Here is a 17,731-nt window from a genome sequence, read left to right on the forward strand (position 1 = left end):
TTCTTTGACAATAGTTTGTTTCTGCTTTTCTCTTTTGTCCAGTTTTATTAGTGCATTGTGTCAGACTTCCTTTCCAAACTCTACACATCCAAGCTCTTTATATAACTAATGTTTAGTCTACATATGTCACCTTCCTCTGTATTTTTTTTACATGCATTGGTGTATTATAAATGCAATTGTACAGCGCTTCCTTCGAGGAAATACACTCCCACTTGCACAAACCCGAACTGTTACACTCATCCATCCGGTACGACAGACTCTCACATTGCAGGGTGTAGAATAACACTCTCTACGCAGGACGGGAACAAGCATGGATAATGACAGAATATTTGTGACTGCACTGAATATCTGTACTTAATTTCCACTCTCCACCAGCCGCTTAATTCAGTACACACAGCCAGCACTGACTGTTCCACGTGGACGTAGGTCTTCCCAGCAGCACATTCATGCTGCAAAGATCCCGTTTCATGTCCTCCCAAATGGGCTTTTATTGGATTGAGATTAGGGGACTTGGCAGGTTGATCTGCAGGGCGCTGAAGTGAGATAAAGTCAACCCCACAACATCTTGACAAAATCAACATATGAATTATAAAGGGTCCCTATGCAGCACCACCTCCGATCTGTAGCTTTGACACCTGCAAAGAGAGATTCATGCTGGTGACAGTTCATTCAGAGCCTGGCATGCACTTCCTCCGTCTAGATGATTCACTCTTCAATTATTCCACTTTGATCATGTCCTTGATGCGCTCAACAAGGAAAAATTGCTCTAAAATGCCCCTCTGCGCAGTTCCCCATCACTGCTATTTGCATACATATATTTGTTGCTCATCTGTCACTTTGATCAGACTTCTGTTTTATTTAGGTTTTTTCTGTGGATATTTCACTCTTTGTAGTAAACTCTAGCCATTGTAGTGCAGCAATTCCTTGCAAGACCACACAGAAGATACATGTAAGACGTGCTTCTATTTTATAACTCTTACGTAGTAACACAGCTCAAAGTAGCTAAGCTTTTCAAGACAAAGAGGAGTGTGTTATTTAATTATTTAAAATGGAATAATACTAGTTTACCCTTTGAATTGTGGTCTGCAGCGGATTTCAGCCTGCGATTGTCTACATGTCGGGTTAACAGGCTCCTATCAATCTTCTTTTGCCTCTGTCTGGAGGTTAAACTTGTTTGTGTGAATGGGGAGGCGTACTTAATAAACTGCGGATGAGGACAGTATAATTAAGATGAGCCCCTGTGACGCTTGTGTTTCCTGGGTGTGTTTTGAGGAACATCTTAACCTGGATTTACCTGGACTGCGGCGAGGACACCCTTGGTGCTCACTAACAGGGTATCCCTCCCACACACACACACACACACATTATGAAGGCTTGGACACGCACTCTACAAACTTCTCTTTAAGCACGGGGCCTCATCTCTCGCACACTCTCACCAGTGTGGTGACGTCATCAGGGTTTTAATGAGGGATTACTCTGACATCACCGGGACTGCTGTCAAGTTAAACCTATTAGCTTCACCATGTGCTTGCGGTGCACTACGGCTGGAACTGTGCGCGTCCGTGTGTGAGATGCAAGAGCCATATTGAGAAGATTTTGCAGTCCATGGGGCGTTTTGCAACCTGTTATCGTCCACCCATTCATCTCTCCATTAATGTGTCCATCAAATAACGGCCTCAGTTTGCCGGCCAGGACGATGTCTGATGTCCATTACAGAGGACTGTGTTGAGTTAACAGCAGACGTTTTAAAAGGCGTCACAGGACTTGGTCTGCAGCCCTGATAATGAGAAGCAGCAGCATATCACGATACAATTACTCAACATGTACCGCAAGTACATGAAGGGATACACAAAATGACATTTCATGTGAGGGTCTGTTTTGCTCTTCTGTGCCCAACTTGGCACCACAGATTTAATTTACAGAATTGTTTAGTATGTGTTTGAACCAGTGGTCTGTGTTCTTCTGTTTTAGATAATATGTGGAAGGAGGGAGCTACATTACTGAACACAGCACTTATACAGCACTGCTTTTCATTGTGGCTGTATTATGTTCGTGATTATTTTAAGGTTCATTAGTTCGTTAAGGTATTCTTCAGCTTTTCTACTTTTGTTGAAAATGAACAGGAGTGTTTTTTGTTTCTTGAAACATTCTTGTGTAGATCTTGACAAATGGCATTGATGATACTGAAATAATTAGTCAATAAATCATCAACTATTCAATTAGATAGAAGATCATCAACAATGTTTATAATAAATCCTTTGAGTCATTTATGAAGCAAAAATGTCAAACAACAACAGTTAATAAATGAGTCAAAGAAAACAAAGGATAGAGGAATCATTAATAGATATAACGGTTGGTTCCAGTCCTTCATAACACTGGTTGGTCGGTTTGTCAGGTTTCTGATGGACATGTGACTCAGAGAGCCGGACTGACACAAGTGTTTCTTTGCCCCTGAGGCAGATTTCTTCATGCTGGTCTCAGTACATGATTCTCACATTCATACTGTCCAGCATCAACACAACACGACACACTCGTGTGGTCAATGTACGCAACCAGATGCACACACACACGCTTGCAATACACACGTGCACTGCACAAGTAGAAGCCTTTGTTGGTCTTATCCTCAGCGGTCACGCTTTCTCCAGACTTTTCTTTTTCTTCTTTTTAATAATTTGTGTCAGGGGCTGTTTTCTATTCTCCTTTGTGCTCCGGTGAGTCCATGAGACAAACAACGGTGCAGCCACCTTAAATCCCCTCTCCGCTCTGTGAGTCGGCTGGATGTATAAATAGAGCACAGGTAAGTCATGCGTGGCTGCTGTGAATCGTTAATTACTTGGCATGAACCCCCGGTCACATCTTACGATGGAGTGTTTGGGCTGATCGTGTTGAGGGCAAGTTAAGTTCATCTTTAAACCTCAAATCAAACAGTCGGCGCCGGTTGTACGGCTTCCCTCCATCTGTCCATACTTGACCCCCCCCGTGAAGCCCGCTGTCAGTCTCGTTTTCTCTTTACACAATCTGCCGCAGTGCCCTTAGCAACTGAAGGCTGATTGGTTGTCAGGACCTACCTGTCCCTTTTGAATTCTGCCAGGTCAACATGGCAACTACATTATACACATGAAAGCCAGCCGGCGACTGTGAAGGAAGGCAGGAAGTGCTCGTTGACATACTTAAGAACAGCTGACACAAACACAGTGCCACAGGCATCTCTATTGTTGTCTCTTAATCACATCACCTTTGCTGATTTACATCCTTGTAATCATATTTGGGTTTCCTTGCAAAGGCAGTGGAGGTACAGTTGCCATGGCACTAAGCTGCAACAGCATGCTTTAGGCCACTTTTGTACCTTATTTCTCATCATGCTATATCACTCTGCCCGTAGCTTTCTTATACAATTCAATTAGCCTCCATGAAGCCGCTATCTTGACGGACAAATCAGTCATTGAACCTGAAAGATGGCTAGAAAGCCAATCCCTTCCCTTGCTGTCACTTTCTGTTCGCCTCTGGACAAAGCTCTACAACAAGCTGCCGACCTCCTTCCTGTATCTTTGGCTTCCTCACAGTCCATCGTAATGTTTGTCTTCACAGGGAAACGGTGTAAAAACAGTCAGTACTGTAGCTTTAAGGATGTCGTCTGCTTCAGCGTGTCAGAGTCTTCATCCTAATTCTTTCTCAGAAGCCAAGTGTGTTACACATACAAGGAATTTGCCCTGGGGATTGGTGTATAACAATAAACACACCGCAATAGTACAAGACATCATTTAGAAATAGAAAATATGAAAATGTACGATAAAAAAATGGTAAACAAGAGTACATTAAAAGAAGTATCTTATTAAAGTTGTAAGAGTATATAAATGGAGAAGAGTTGTGTAACTGTAGATGTAAGTATCCCAGTCTGTGGGGGTCTCGGGCTTTATTGATGAGCCTGTGTCATTACACTCAAGAAACCTTACGTATAGAAACACAGGAGGGAACAGTACTCTAGCTGTGACCCAAAGCACCAGTGAGGAACAGACTGGCCAATCATAGCCTAGGCCAGCTCTAACCAGGGCCCATCAACTATCCGGTTCTGCTCCATAAGCGCTCATGCAATTGTTCAGATGTTCTTCCTTTTCAGGCTTTGTGGAAGTGGAGCTAGTTGTGGTTCACGTTTACACTGTGATCTGTAGGCTTTAGCTTCTTTCCGCGGTTAATGACACTGTGGGCTCCATGGTAGCTCTTACAGCTTGAATAGCAGCAGGGGGTGAGGCTTAGTTAATTCACTTTTGTACTTAACCTGTGGAATCTGCATCACTGAGTTACTTTCCATGCATGCTTTATTTGTATGCAGCATGTAACATTTTGCTTATATAACTATTGAAAATGTTGACTTTTCATTTGTATGGCTTAATTTCTCTACCGGGTTGAAGCACCACAATCTTCCCTGCATCCCTTTTTAAACTGAAAATAAGAACATACAATTGAACTGTACCACCCACATCGAGTATTTGAAGATGTGTCGCCGCTTGCATGTCCACGTTTCATCGTTCAGGTACAGCGGTTCTGGCGTTATGGCTCCGAGCCTCAGGGACACGCAGTGACGACAGTCGCAGCGTCACGTGGCGCTCTGTCACAGCTCGTCGCTGCCTCTGACAGCGCGCGGCCGACTCAGGCAGCGCGGCAGACATATGCTCGTGTTACAGGTGTGTGTTTGTTTGTCAGGGGGAGCAAGAGAAGCAGAGATCGGTGCGGCCTTGTGATTTGAACCGTGTGCGCGTCATCTGGCATGTACATGCGGCAGTGTGTGTGTGTGTGTGTGTGCGCGCTCGCAGTGCCTGCGTTCAGTCAGCACTCGCGCGTCTGCGTGCTCATGTGGTGATGTTCGGTGCGCGCGTTGAAAGCATGTTGTGTCTGTCGTTGCGTCTGTGACTTTGACAGCCTCCCTGTCCACCCAGGAGCTGTTGTCACATGCTGGCTGCTCCTGTCAGAGCTGAGCAGGAGCCGTGACTCCACAGAGACTCACGGATCTCTGTGTTTGGAGCTGCCGATGGTTGAGCTCTTGTACCTGCATTTTCTCCGCAGAGCAGACTGCCCCCTGCTGGCGGCTGAGAACAGTGACGAGATGCATCCGTTGGAGTGATTTAGATTTGATCTTGATGGTGGGGAAGTGTCTGAATATGATACTACACCATAGCAAATGACAGTAATACATATTCATGCTCAGTTGACTGTTCCACTTGCAGCTCTTAATATTATGACGTCCTTTCTACAAACACAGCTGTATTTTAATAAAATATATATAATACATATATCTGCTCTACTAATCCTTGCTGTTGGCTGCAATTGCAGTTACTGCTGATCATTCCACATGCATTTCTCCTGATAGAAGGTGTGCACTGCTGGGCCCGGATCCCTTCTTGTGGTACTCTGCTCCCCCCTAGTGGTGGAAGTGAGCTAGAACCAAGGTTTTGGAGCGTGACAGGGCTCGGGGCTGGTTTTATTCAATTTCATTCAGTAAACTTTGACCTTTTAGTCAAAATAAGGATGTGAAATGAGGTGACTCATTTTGTTTTTATGAGAGTTTCAAATATTCGGTTATGCTGAAATAGTTTTACTGTTTATTTACTGTAATAGTCGTCCTTGGTTTTCTGTATCCCTCTGTTCACTTTTCACTGCAAATCAGCAGTTAGTTTGACATATAAATTATATTATTTTTCAACCGCATGAAGCAAATTTCCTCATTCTTTAATATTTTCTGTTATACTTATGTGAGGGAAAATAAAGTGTGCAGTATAAAGTGTCACAACCCGGCTTAACCCTCACACTTGTCATATTTGCTCATCAATGAGAAAGTTTGTGACCTGGCAACCATCTTAAAAACAGAGCAAACATTCTCATGTTACAGCTGATCAGTACGCTAAATATGTTTCTGAAGACATTTGAGGTGAGAAATAGGAAATAGAGGAACATAATGTTGAATCATATTTGATCAGTGTTGCCTAGTTTGACAGTTTGATCGCAGCAGTGAGTGACTGCTGCGTTAGAGACTCCTCGGCTCTGATTGGTTGTTGTCCTTCGGGCATGGTGGAATAGGAGCACAAAGAGGAGGCGGAGGAACCTGATGTTTTCACAGAATTTTTATTTACTACCATCAGGTTATGGGACAGTTTGAGCAAATATGAATTTGACTGAACTTACCAACTGTAGCTTTAACACAACGGAATAAATGCATCACACACACACACACACACACACACACACACACACACACCTCACCAACAGTCTTGGGGATCACCCAAGACCACTGACAAAAATTTGTAAAATGATAAATGACAGGTGAAATTGCTCTTCTTCAATGCACTGAAACATCTCTTGCACTTGTCAGGTGAAGAATCGGCCTTCCAGATATAATAATTCCATAAACAGATAAGTTTGTGCTGGTCGGTGTACAATAATGGAGTTTGGGTTCTGGTACGATCTTACCTACTGGCAGAGTGCATGCAGAAGCAGGTGCTATGGAAGAGAAAGACTCCAGCATTACCTGCAGTGGGAGCATCTGCATTGTCAAAAACTTTGCAGGGCCTCTTACTTTCATTTATTTCTATAATTTTTACACTAATGAACCTACTCCTCTCATCCTTCATACAGCTTTACCTGTAGTTGACTGGTGTCGTACATGTAACACGATTATGTTGCAGCACATCTACAGCACTGAAAACATTTGATTCCTGTGGCTGTCATTACTGACTAGTGATGGTTATCTGAGAAAACAGATAAATTAGTTTGCTCTACCCCTGCACTTTGCTCCTCCCTCTCCCTCTCTCTCTCTCTCTCTCTCTCTCTCTCTCATTCACTCTCTCCATCTTTTTCATGGTCAGAGAGGCGCTGAGCCCTCTCTTCTATCCTCTCACACACACCCCTCCCTCCTTCCTATCTTCATCAGGCTTGCCACTCTGTCTTTTCTCTCTCTACATCTGTCTTGACACAGGTGTGTGTGTGTGTGTGTGTGTGTGTGTGTATGTCTGTGTGTGTGTATGTATGTGTGTGTGTGTGTTAGTGGTTAAGAGCCTCTTTAAAATGAGTTTGCCTGTGAACTCCGATTATCTATCTCTGGAGAGGATAGCCCGCTACCGCCACGCCTGCTCCAGCGGCTCACCCTACGCCACAAACAAGCCCATCGACATCAAACCTCGTGGCAGGAGAGGGTATGATCGCTCTCTGGGACTGAAACTGGGGGGGGGGGGGGGGTGATGATGATGTGATCTTAGCCTAAATTTTCTGTCTTGCATTGAGGATTTGTTTTCATGTGGAACTATTTTCCACTACTTGCATGCTTTCAATAGTTAGATATTCAGTGTTGTTACGGCATACCAGCTTCTGCTCGTGTTGCTCTTTCTCTGTAGTTTATAGCCGACCATCGCTTGCACGTGAAAAGTTGAGATTCAGTAAATTAGAAGTAAAAGTCGTGAGACAACTCAGGAGGAAGACTTGGTGAAATTGAATGCCAGTTGAACTTAAAATATCTTTTTGCTCTTTGGGTGTAAACTGCGACTATGTAACGTGTAAGTGTGTCCATTCGTGGATGTCGTACAAACACATGAATCCACACAAAGTGTGTGCGTTCCCTCTCTTATCAGAGCATTAGCCGATGAATAGCTCCACCTGGACAACACAGAACTGGAACGGCGTTCACACCCGAGCGTTGTGTAAATGGTGGTTGCTTGGTGGCTGGCTGTGTTGTTAGAGCTCAATCGAAGCTGTTTACCCTGCTAAATCTATACCGCCGCCCTGAAGTGCGTGTATCTGTGTCCATGTGCATGTTTGTGTCCCATCCACGTTCCACTAGGAGCAGCTATTCTGCTTTTACGAAACACGGTTAAGAGCCGGGTGAATGAGAAATGAGCGGGATTCATCCAGCCGTCATCTAAAGCATCAAGGTGATCAAGAGGACAAGTCCGTTCACTAACCACAGCAGCGCATAAGCCAATCATCAGAGCACTCTCTGTCCATTAAAGCTCTCACAGAAAAATGTTGAGACCTCGCTAGATCCATTTTCATACTGCATTTTCTCGACTAATATGTACTCGGCGACCCCTAAACAAAACTAAGTTGTGCTATCACCTGACGCGCGCGTTCATAAACATGAAGTCCAATGTGTTTGTGCTTCTAGTATTTGAATATGAAGCAGCGGTAATGGCTGGTGGCGTTTGTAGACATATAGATATGGATGAGGCCTTGTCAATACGGCGGAGCAGCCATCTGTGCTCACTGCCTGCTCCATAGTTAAGTGCTATTTATACCAGCATTCACTGAGTGGGTTTATCTGCACCATATACTGAACTTGGTTCATGGGAGAGGTCTTTTTTTTTTTTTTTTTTAACTAAATCAATTATTTTTTCACTGTTTTATGAGACAACAGTTATAGCCGTTGTACCACTAGGTGGCGATGGTGCTCTGAGTTGTACAGAATAGCATATAACACAATTACTGTAAGGCATAGAACAATTACACAATAAGTGTTACTTATTATATGGTGCAATAAGTCCCTTACAGACCAATTTTGGCCTACAAATACTGTAATAACAGTTACCTTCTATAACATGAATGCAGAAATAATTAGATAAGCAAAGACGATGGTAATGCACAGTATATTAATGTAATCTTGTTTTTAATAGTTCAGATTGGAGTCTAGTCTGCAGGTCATTCCAAGACCAGGGGCCATCATTTTAAAATGCTTAAATGATTAATTATTTGTGTTTATGTCTTATACCTCTGCTTCCTGGGAATGGCAGTAGTGTAGCCAAACAAGTAACTCATCATTATGTGTGAGTGTGTGTACTTGTATGAACTTGTGGGCTACATTGTTTCTCCCAAGGGACAGCAGAGAGAGGAGAACACAAAGAGCCATTTCCTGCTGATAAAGACCTAGTTCGCTGATTGCTTCTATCTAAACCGATCTATCTTTAAAGTAAAAATAATGTGGCCTAAATGTGTTCAGCTTCTTAAATATTGAGCTCACTCTGGTGACATGATGATGACGGGTGTTTGCATAAGTCTTGTTGTCATGCTGTCTGTCTTTTTTTTCGTTGGGATTCATGTGGTACGAGGCAGAGGAAAGAGTTTTCTAAAGGAAACTGTTTCCTTTTGTTGTTCTTTCCTCGACCGCATGGAATGTGCAGACCGTGGTAATAGGATTAGTTTCACCACTTTGACCAAGCTATAAACTCCATCATTCTGCCATGCTACACTGGAAGCATTAGACGTGCCTGTTCAACTCACTGTAACTCACTTCAAACGCTCCACACACACGTGTGGAGCATAAAACATAAAGTATCAACATCGAGCCTGCACCGTCCCAAGAGATGTGAGCCAGCAGTGAAAAGCTTCAGAAGTGTCTTTCGTCAATCAGCGTTTGTTCCGTTTCTGGAATTGGAATTTGAAACCGACGGTCACATGGTGACTTTGAAGGAAGCCATCCTTTAAATCAATACATGGTTACACCACAATCTGATTTTGCATGCAATTTTAGATTAGCAGTGCAGGGGCCTAGTCACTGCACATCAAAGTCTTTATTTGATGTTCATTTGTAACGTTGCCAGGATCTGTCTGCCTGCACAGTGTGGCTAGTGGCCATGTGTCTGCCCTTGTGTGGCTTGTGCATCTTTCTGCATGTGAGCCCATCTGCATGTGCGTACACGCGGCGTTATCATACGTCATGCGTGTCGCTCTTTCCTCACGCCTGGCTCCTTTCTTCCCTGACATAAAAGCACATCTACGTAATATACTGTGAAGCATCGGTGGCCGTGGATGACCCCGGTATTATCCGTCCAATGGGTGCAATGAGCAATTTATTCCTCCCTCATAAGAGCTGGTGATGGATGCATTTCCTTTTCTGCCGCTTTTGTTTTTTATTCTCTTGAACAAAAGAGACGCGTCCTCCGACTGATGTCCATCTCTCGTTGCTCTCGCCTACGGCCAGTTGCAGTATTGATGACATGTAAATATTCTCACTGCTTTCAAGATGAGAGGGCCGGCATAATGTGTACGCTGATGCTTGGAGTGTTTCCGGGGACAGGTGTTGTGTTCTGTCTGCGTGTTTCGCTCGTGCTTCTGAGATTTCACTTCCTGGAGCTACAGCTGGGGACGCAGCAGTTGTTGTGTGTCCTACTTTTTAAACTGTGTTGGCTGATCTGGTGCTGCTTTATCACTTCATCCCTAATGGATAACTGCAACAGAGAGAACTACATAAAAACAAATCATTGTCTGAAGTGCAAGAGCAGGATAGGGAGAGGCCGGATAATGCTCTGAAGCGAAACAATACCTATGTGTCTGACTGTTATATACTTGTTTCCTAGTTTTGCTTTATTGGTTGATTCGTGTCCTCCAACATACTACAAGCTGCAGGCTTGAGACACACAGAGATGGAGTGGCTTGCTTGGCTTTACTCATTCATGTGTGGTTGACATGCCAGACAGCGGACACACCTGTCTGCCCGGTGGACTGCTAATGCTGGCTCCTTCGCCCACAGCTCTGACAGCAGACGAGGCCATCTGAGCTCCACACTCCGATCTATTGCGTACGTAGTAATCTTAAGTATCCTAAAGCCAGTAAGGCATTGCCGATGCTTTTTAAAATGTGACATTCATATCAAAATAACCCACTCTGTCATGAGTAATAGGAGAAGAAGAAAACCTTTGTGACACATTTTAGCATGACGGCTTCTGTTGGTTTGGAGAATGATTTACATATACAGAAATTAGAGTCCAAAACTAAAATGATATTCTTATATATTTGTAAAACTCTTGAAGCACGTTGAAAAACATGCTGCTTATCTATTTACCGTGCAGTTCAGTTAGTTGGTAAGTTAATTTATTCATTATTAGACTAAATCATTAGCCCTCATGTGTCACTATTAAAATAGCTTCGATTGATAGTAAAAGTGAAATTAATTTAGTCCTCATTTCCTTTCACATATTTTCACTCCTGCACATGTTCTCAATTTGAATAATGCTGCCATGTGCAAATTCAAAAAATCTTGAGTAAATCCTTTTTATTGCATCTCTTATTGGAGTGAAGAACGTCAACCGACACTATCTTAGTGCACTCCCTCCAGATCGATGACATGCTGTAGCTGTTGGTTTTAGCTTACTGTGGCAGTCGTGTGATTGACACTTGAGACGATTGTTAGTGTTGCTTAGGGGATACAAGTTCCGCCTTTCAAGGAATTACTACTACCAAAACAACCCCTCCCACTCCAGACATACCCAAGCTGCAGCTCAGGGAAGCAGAGAGGCAGCAGAGGAGAGTCATGTAACTCAAAGACAGGGACACAGTCGTACAAAAAAAAAAGACAGCAAGAGCGACAGAGGTAGGAGGGAGGAGGGAAGAGACTGTGAGGGGAGGAGATCTTATTTCCAAGAGTCAGGGAAAAAAAACAACTCGGGGACTTGAAAGAGAGAAGCAAAGTGAAACATGGTGTGTGCATGGCTGGTTTAGATAAGTGCAAGTGAGTGACAGAGAGAGAGAGCGATAGCGAGAGCGCAGGGTAAAGGAGAAAGAGAGAGAGAGAGAGAGAGAGAGCGTGCTCAGGGTAAAGAAACCACCTACTGTCAAAACGATCGGAGCTGGAGGAGTAGCAGCAGCAGCAGCAGTGTGGAATCATCTTGGACGGAGGGTTTGATCTGACCGTACTCAGGTCTGGTCTCAAGCAGCTTGGCGGACCTGGCCACTCCACCATTACTCACACGCTGAGGGAAGAGAAGCTCCCACTGGATCACTTCAGACCAGTCAGGACTGTGGTCAGACCACAGCTGAGGGCTCCAGGTGGCCCTTTTTAGGGGGAGTGTGTGGCTTTATGTGTGTGTTCGCAGATGTAGTGTGGAAGGAAAAGCCTGACCATGAGTATCATTCTTAAACCGCGGTCGCGCTCCACCAGCTCATTGAAGAACACAGAGGGAATATGGTAAATAGACGGAGAACTTTGTCCTACTGGCAACATTTTCTATGTTAATCCTGCTTGTTGTGTGTGCGTGTGTTTTGCTCTATTGTTCTCCATCCGCCTGTTAATTGTTCTCGGGAGTACCTTTTCTCTGCCTCACCGGCTTCGTCCGAAGTCCCTCCTTTTTCATTTTTTGTCCCCGTTTGTTGCTGTGCTCCCTACGTTTGTGGATCCTTCGACTGTCACCTGAATGCCATCACTCTTCTTGTCAAGCAAATCTTCTCTGCCTCTTCTGTGGTTATCTGCAGAAACCTTCTGTACCCTGTAGATGTGTCAGCTACAGGGCTTTTGTGTCTGTTCTCTCTGTGCATGGCATGTCCTGTGGTCAGATTAGACTTGTTGTGTCCCCAACTCCAGTATGCTTTATCAGACAGACTCAATAACGATGTCTTACCCTCGGTGTGCTTTCATTAGAACTCACTGTCTATTCAGTCGGCGAAATCGTCAAAAACACAAGGTTGTAAAACGGCGAAGGAATGATTCATTGAGGAATGTGTTGTGTCGCTCAAGACGTTCTCCTGTCTGCACATGGCCCAAGATAAATGCAGGATGCAGAGCGCAATGCCTGGGGCACAACTCGCCCTGCCCTCCCCCTCTTGTCTCCCTCCCCCTGCTGTCTCAACTTGTCCTTGCCTGTCAGCACTCATTCCAAACTAAGAAACTGCCCTGTAGCTTTAACATTGGAAGTTAATATTCACTGTTTTCTCATTGTGGTACTCTGGGGCAGACTAGTTTAAAGGGATCAGAACAACCCTTGACAAACACACATTGTTCGTGTGTGGGGGGGCTGAACCCTGAACCCCCCTGGTTAACAGTGTTCTCACATTTTCAGTTTATTAATCTGCTCTGCAACCTCCTCAGCAGGAAATGACGCTTGTGTGAAATGAAGACATATTAATTAGGTATTTGAGGTTGGTGGTTCTCTGAGCAGCGGAGATCACAGTACGTGATGTGGTTTGAGGGTGTGAAATGTAGTGAAGCGACACATAAACCTGATATTAATGTTTGAGCTGGCTGCAGAATGTAGCTCTTTCTCGTGTTAAGAGCTGAGAATCTGGCAGTGTTTGCATGAGCTATCTTCTTGAATAACTACCAAAAGCAGTGCTCAGCTGGACAAAGCATACCGCCTCCTCCATCTGTCCTGCCCTCCTCTCTTCTGTTATTTACTGTTGTATCAAGGCTTCTTTCAGGAATTCTCCTCCCCGCTGTGTCTTTCACAACTGTTAACACTCAGCTTACAAGGTTTGTGGCCATTAGTATTATTCAAAAAACCTGAGCTGTTTGTGTTCGTGTGACTGGGTTTGTGCAGCGTATGCATGTGTCATGCAGAAGAGGTAAGCGTTATCTCTCTAAGTCGGCTAATTCTAATCAAGATGGGTACATCAAACACACAAGTTAAGCATCTGTGGATGTGTGTCTTAGCTGTATGTCTGTGACAGCTGCGTGCTTGCATGAGCGCTTGTGCGCTCACGTATTTCGACAGTGACGTGGTCCGGGTGTGTGACGTGGCCCCCGGCTTGACCAAACCCCGACTCCACCCAACTGTGTAGGCGCAGGTTCGTGTACGCATACTCTTGGGTATCCTCCAGCGGTTTAGCTTGAGTTTGGCAAAAGATGGAAGGATTTGGAAATGAACAGATGTTTATAAAATCCTTCTCGCGCCACACTTATTTTAGCGCCTCTTTCCCCACTTTGAAAGGCGGAGTGGTGTTATGGTGAGTGGAGATAAAGCGTGGAGAAGTGGGGTACGTGTGAGTTTGAACTCAAGTGTTTGCATCTGGCCTTTTTCAGTCCGCAGTCGGGCATATCAGGCAGGCCGTGAATGTTGAAGGTTACGTGTTATCTGGCCTCTCATAGGGCCTGACAACATGCACGTTATCTGACATATTTTCCCAAATTGACCTTTAGGGATTCAGACCTGAGATTATGATGAATAGGACTGAAAATAGGTTCATAGTCAAGTGGATCTCTATGCATATAGAAGCAAGACTGGTTTACTTTACTGAACCATGTGACCTGAGATTGCGCTACATTGCCATAGTGACCTCTTTGTATGTCTCTCATGACTGACTGAGTTTCCTGAATGGTGCAGTGACAGCGAGCACTAAAGTAGTGTTACGACAAGGGCAAGAGAGAGAGAGCACACCCTTAAGGATCATTTTTCACAGACAAAACATTGTAACATACTATAACTTTGTGGCTCAGTTCTTAACTAATTATCTGCCAAAGACCAATTTTGCCTGCATTCGCAGCCCGATTGGTGTTCATTTTAATTCATGCATGTGTGTTTGCATGGCGGCTTCCTGTGTGACTGTGTCTGTATGAGTATGTGGCACAAAAAACAACGTTTTTTAGTTTTAGTTGTTTTGGTTATCAACAAGTGATCAGTCACTTATCTGCTTGGCCTGACAGGCCTGTGGGTGCTGGCCTCCTCACAACTAGTTTGTTTTTGTAACCTCTATATCATATTTACTGGTGGTACGGTAGTGCTTGGCCCCGCCCACTCCTCTGTTGACATTCCATACAAGATGGCGAGGACAGTGCTTAGAAGTAGAGGTTTATGAACACTAACACGCTGTCCATGGAGCTGTTTTCTGGCCGGGATGTCAAAGAGAGTATTTAGCGATGAAACTGAATTAGCTGACGCTCACATGTGCTGTCACATTAGGGTCACGGTTGTATGTGTAAGCTTAGGCGGAGAAAAAGATGCAGAACTGAATTTTTTCTGTCTTTTGCTCATCTCTTTTCTCATTCGTAGTTGGGCACACTTCACCCACCATAGGGCTCATCTAAATTATTTGATACGGTACCAGAGCTGAAACTCAGGTATGATTCAAATGATTCTTTTTTCAGTCCCAAAGGAACGTAATCATGTTTTTGTACCGAATGCTTTCTTTTCATTATCTTATTCTGATTAATTCTGATTAAGATCATTGAATGTCTGATCAGACAATAAGTAAACAAGGCAAATATTCTGACAGAGCATTCAATGCTAAAAAAGCCAAACACAGCTTTTCCATTGCATTGCAGTATGTCTGAGTCTTATGCTTCATCTTTGCCAACTCTTTCGTCTTTGGTCTCCATATTCTTTCCCTCTGTAATGAGTCGCTGCTTTGCAGTTAGAACATGGTCAAGGTTGCCACGCATTTGTTCAGGATCACATACCGGCACTTTGCAAGCATGCGAGGCAACACACTCCTCACAATCCTCATAAATACACACACTACACACACACACACACACACACACACACACACACACACACACACACAAACACAAACAGCTCTGACAAGTCTCTCCTTTTCCCTTCACCACTGCCTGCTCCCCTTTGTCCTCACAGCTTTCTAAAATACATCAAGTGTCGTCTTCCCTTGTTTCCCTACTTCAACGCAGAGCTCTATTCTGATCAACATCACAGCACGCGTTTCAAACACATCTGTAATTGCACTTTATGGCCCATTTTGTGTCATTCTTTCCACATTCGTGTCCTAGTTTTAGTGAAAGAGAAAGCATTTTTTGGGAGGGATATTCTTTGGCAAGAGAGAAACATATCATGTTGGTATTGCCTATTCTCTCCTGCCTTGTTGGACCTTTTCTGGTCCACCACCTCTGAATGATTCTTGGAAAACAGAGCCTCACTATCGTCCCCTCAGCTGATTATTTACCAAAGACACTTATGCCCTGACCTCTTTCCCCAGTACGTCCCCTCACAGCGCTGTCAATTCCTGTGGTGTTTATAATTGCTCAAGTGACCCAGGGCTGAAAATGAATGAGTCATCGATCTATGCCACTTGGAGTGTGTGTGTGTGTGTGCGTGTGTGTGTGTGTGTGTGTGTGTGTGTGTGTGTGTGTGTGTGTGTGCGTGTGTGTGTGTGCGTGTGTGTGTGTGGACGCGTGCGTGCATGTGAAAGAGAGAGGGAGCGATAGATGCAAAAGGAGAGAAAAGATCGAGACCGAAGTGATGGCGAGCCAAAGACAGAGAGAGAGGATTAAAGAGCTGTGTGGTGTCCTTAGGCACTTATGTGACCCAGCAGCGTCCTACTGTATAAAGCCACAACTGCCACTACTCGTCTATCTCACTGCCCTCACAACTACAGTACTGTACATTTAACTCCACAGAGAGCCACATAGAGGGCTGTTTGTGTGTTGTAGGGGAGAACAGTTGATCTTTAGGGGGAGGTAGCAGGTCAACAGTATATACCACATAGAAGTGGTGTACATCATGTGACAGCTTGGAACCTGAAGGTTTATTTGAGATGCAACTCAGCAGTGTGTGTCAAGTTGTTCTACTCATGAATCAGGAATGATAAAGAATAAATGAATTGATTATTGATTAGAATAGTGTTGAATAGTGTAGATGGCTGAGAACATTAGGATGGAAGTATGTGATGCTCTTTTAGGTCTCAAGTTGTTGCAGCAATTTTTGGGTTGATACCATTTATTACATAGATTTGGTGCAGTTTTTTACCACAAAAGAAATGATCAAAATGATCAAAAGTCCTTCCAAAATTCAACATTAATATACGAAGATCTCAAGGAACACCGTAGAAAACCCCATGCCGTGATTTGGTACCAAAAACCTTTGACACTTGGGCGATTTCTGAAAGCATTTGCTGGCGATTGGAAGGCGAGAGCTTCTGTTGTAGAAACTGCTCAGATCCCCCCTTATTGTCAACTTACCTATAAAGGCCATTCGTCCTCTGAATGCCTCAGGTCTTCAGTCTGTTGCTGTAAAGTTTCACAAGGCTGCGATTATCCTAGAGGTCATTTTATACAGTGACGTCAAGTTTCAGAAAATGGTCCCACTATGTGAAAGAGCTGCTTTGTAGACTAACATTATCACACATGAATACAATTAGGTTTATTGGATCCACAAGAGTCTCGGCTTTCCAGTCATACTCAATATATGCAATTCCAGTACTGTTGAGGGAGCCCAGTATGCAGAAATAATCAAATACAACAGTTTAGAAAGACGGAAATAACACATTTGTACTGCATGCAAACAACTGCATTGTTTTTCCCTCAAACTGCATGATCACAAAGATTTGTGGGTACGAATCAAACTCACTTTTATTCACATATCCTGAGGTGAAAGGTCAGGGAACCCCTCCGAAAATCACCATGCCAGTTTCCAGTTTCTCGCAAAATTGAAGCCTAAGTTAGGAGCGCCTAACCCGACTAGCTAGTATGACATGGCTGGTACCAATGGATTCATCAGGTCTTCTAGTTTCATACGATAGCAGTTTCTTCACTCTTGGCAACTACAGCTTCCGAAAGACAGTTTGACCGACGGGTCTCGGAGGGTTCTCTGCAAACCACTGTTACAGTGCAGCTGAAAGGTGTTCTAGCAACAAACAATCCCTCTCTTTATTCTGTTTTCCCTGCAACCTAAACTGAAGCCTGAAACTCTACTCCTGTGGGAAACACTGTCCCTACAGACTGTCTTCTCATCTGTTCATGTAGCTGCAGGCTATTGTAGCTAAATGACTTTCCACTTGAGTTTATTGTCCAAATTCACAAGTTTTTCTCAGAGGATTTTACAATCTATTCAGGAAACATCACCTTTTATTCTTAAACGTTCCTGTTCACCGCTACCCGTAGTGAAGAATGAATTAATTTTGTTATTTTGTTCTTTATTTTTTAGTTTCGCTCTTTCTTTCCTCTCTCTTTCTGCGTGGAAACATATAAAGAAAGATAAAAACAATAGGTGGTGTGACTTTTTGATGATGGACAAGGAGGTTACATCGGCACTGA

General features: G+C 43.8%; 1 protein-coding gene across 4 annotated transcripts in view; it reads left to right on the forward strand.

The window, feature by feature from the left end:
• The window catches only part of pde4d (phosphodiesterase 4D, cAMP-specific), a 128,679-nt gene that overhangs the window by 85,992 nt on the left and 24,956 nt on the right, over window positions 1-17,731 (forward strand). The window contains exons 1-2 of one of the 4 annotated variants that reach the window (XM_076099727.1): window positions 11,234-11,941; window positions 14,736-14,803. The exons of 2 other annotated variants lie outside the window; for them this stretch is intronic. Coding sequence is in view for 1 of the 2 variants with exons in the window: in XM_076099726.1 (XP_075955841.1) it covers window positions 11,877-11,941 (65 nt within the window). In the remaining variant the exon portion in view is untranslated. Of the gene's footprint in view, window positions 1-11,233; window positions 11,942-14,735; window positions 14,804-17,731 lie in introns of those variants that run through there. One more of the 4 variants, XM_076099726.1, reaches the window with a different exon arrangement.

Source organism: Anarhichas minor, unplaced genomic scaffold (assembly GCF_050575085.1).
Source record: "Anarhichas minor isolate MPS153535 unplaced genomic scaffold, ASM5057508v1 ptg000025l, whole genome shotgun sequence".
Lineage (NCBI taxonomy): Eukaryota > Metazoa > Chordata > Actinopteri > Perciformes > Anarhichadidae > Anarhichas > Anarhichas minor.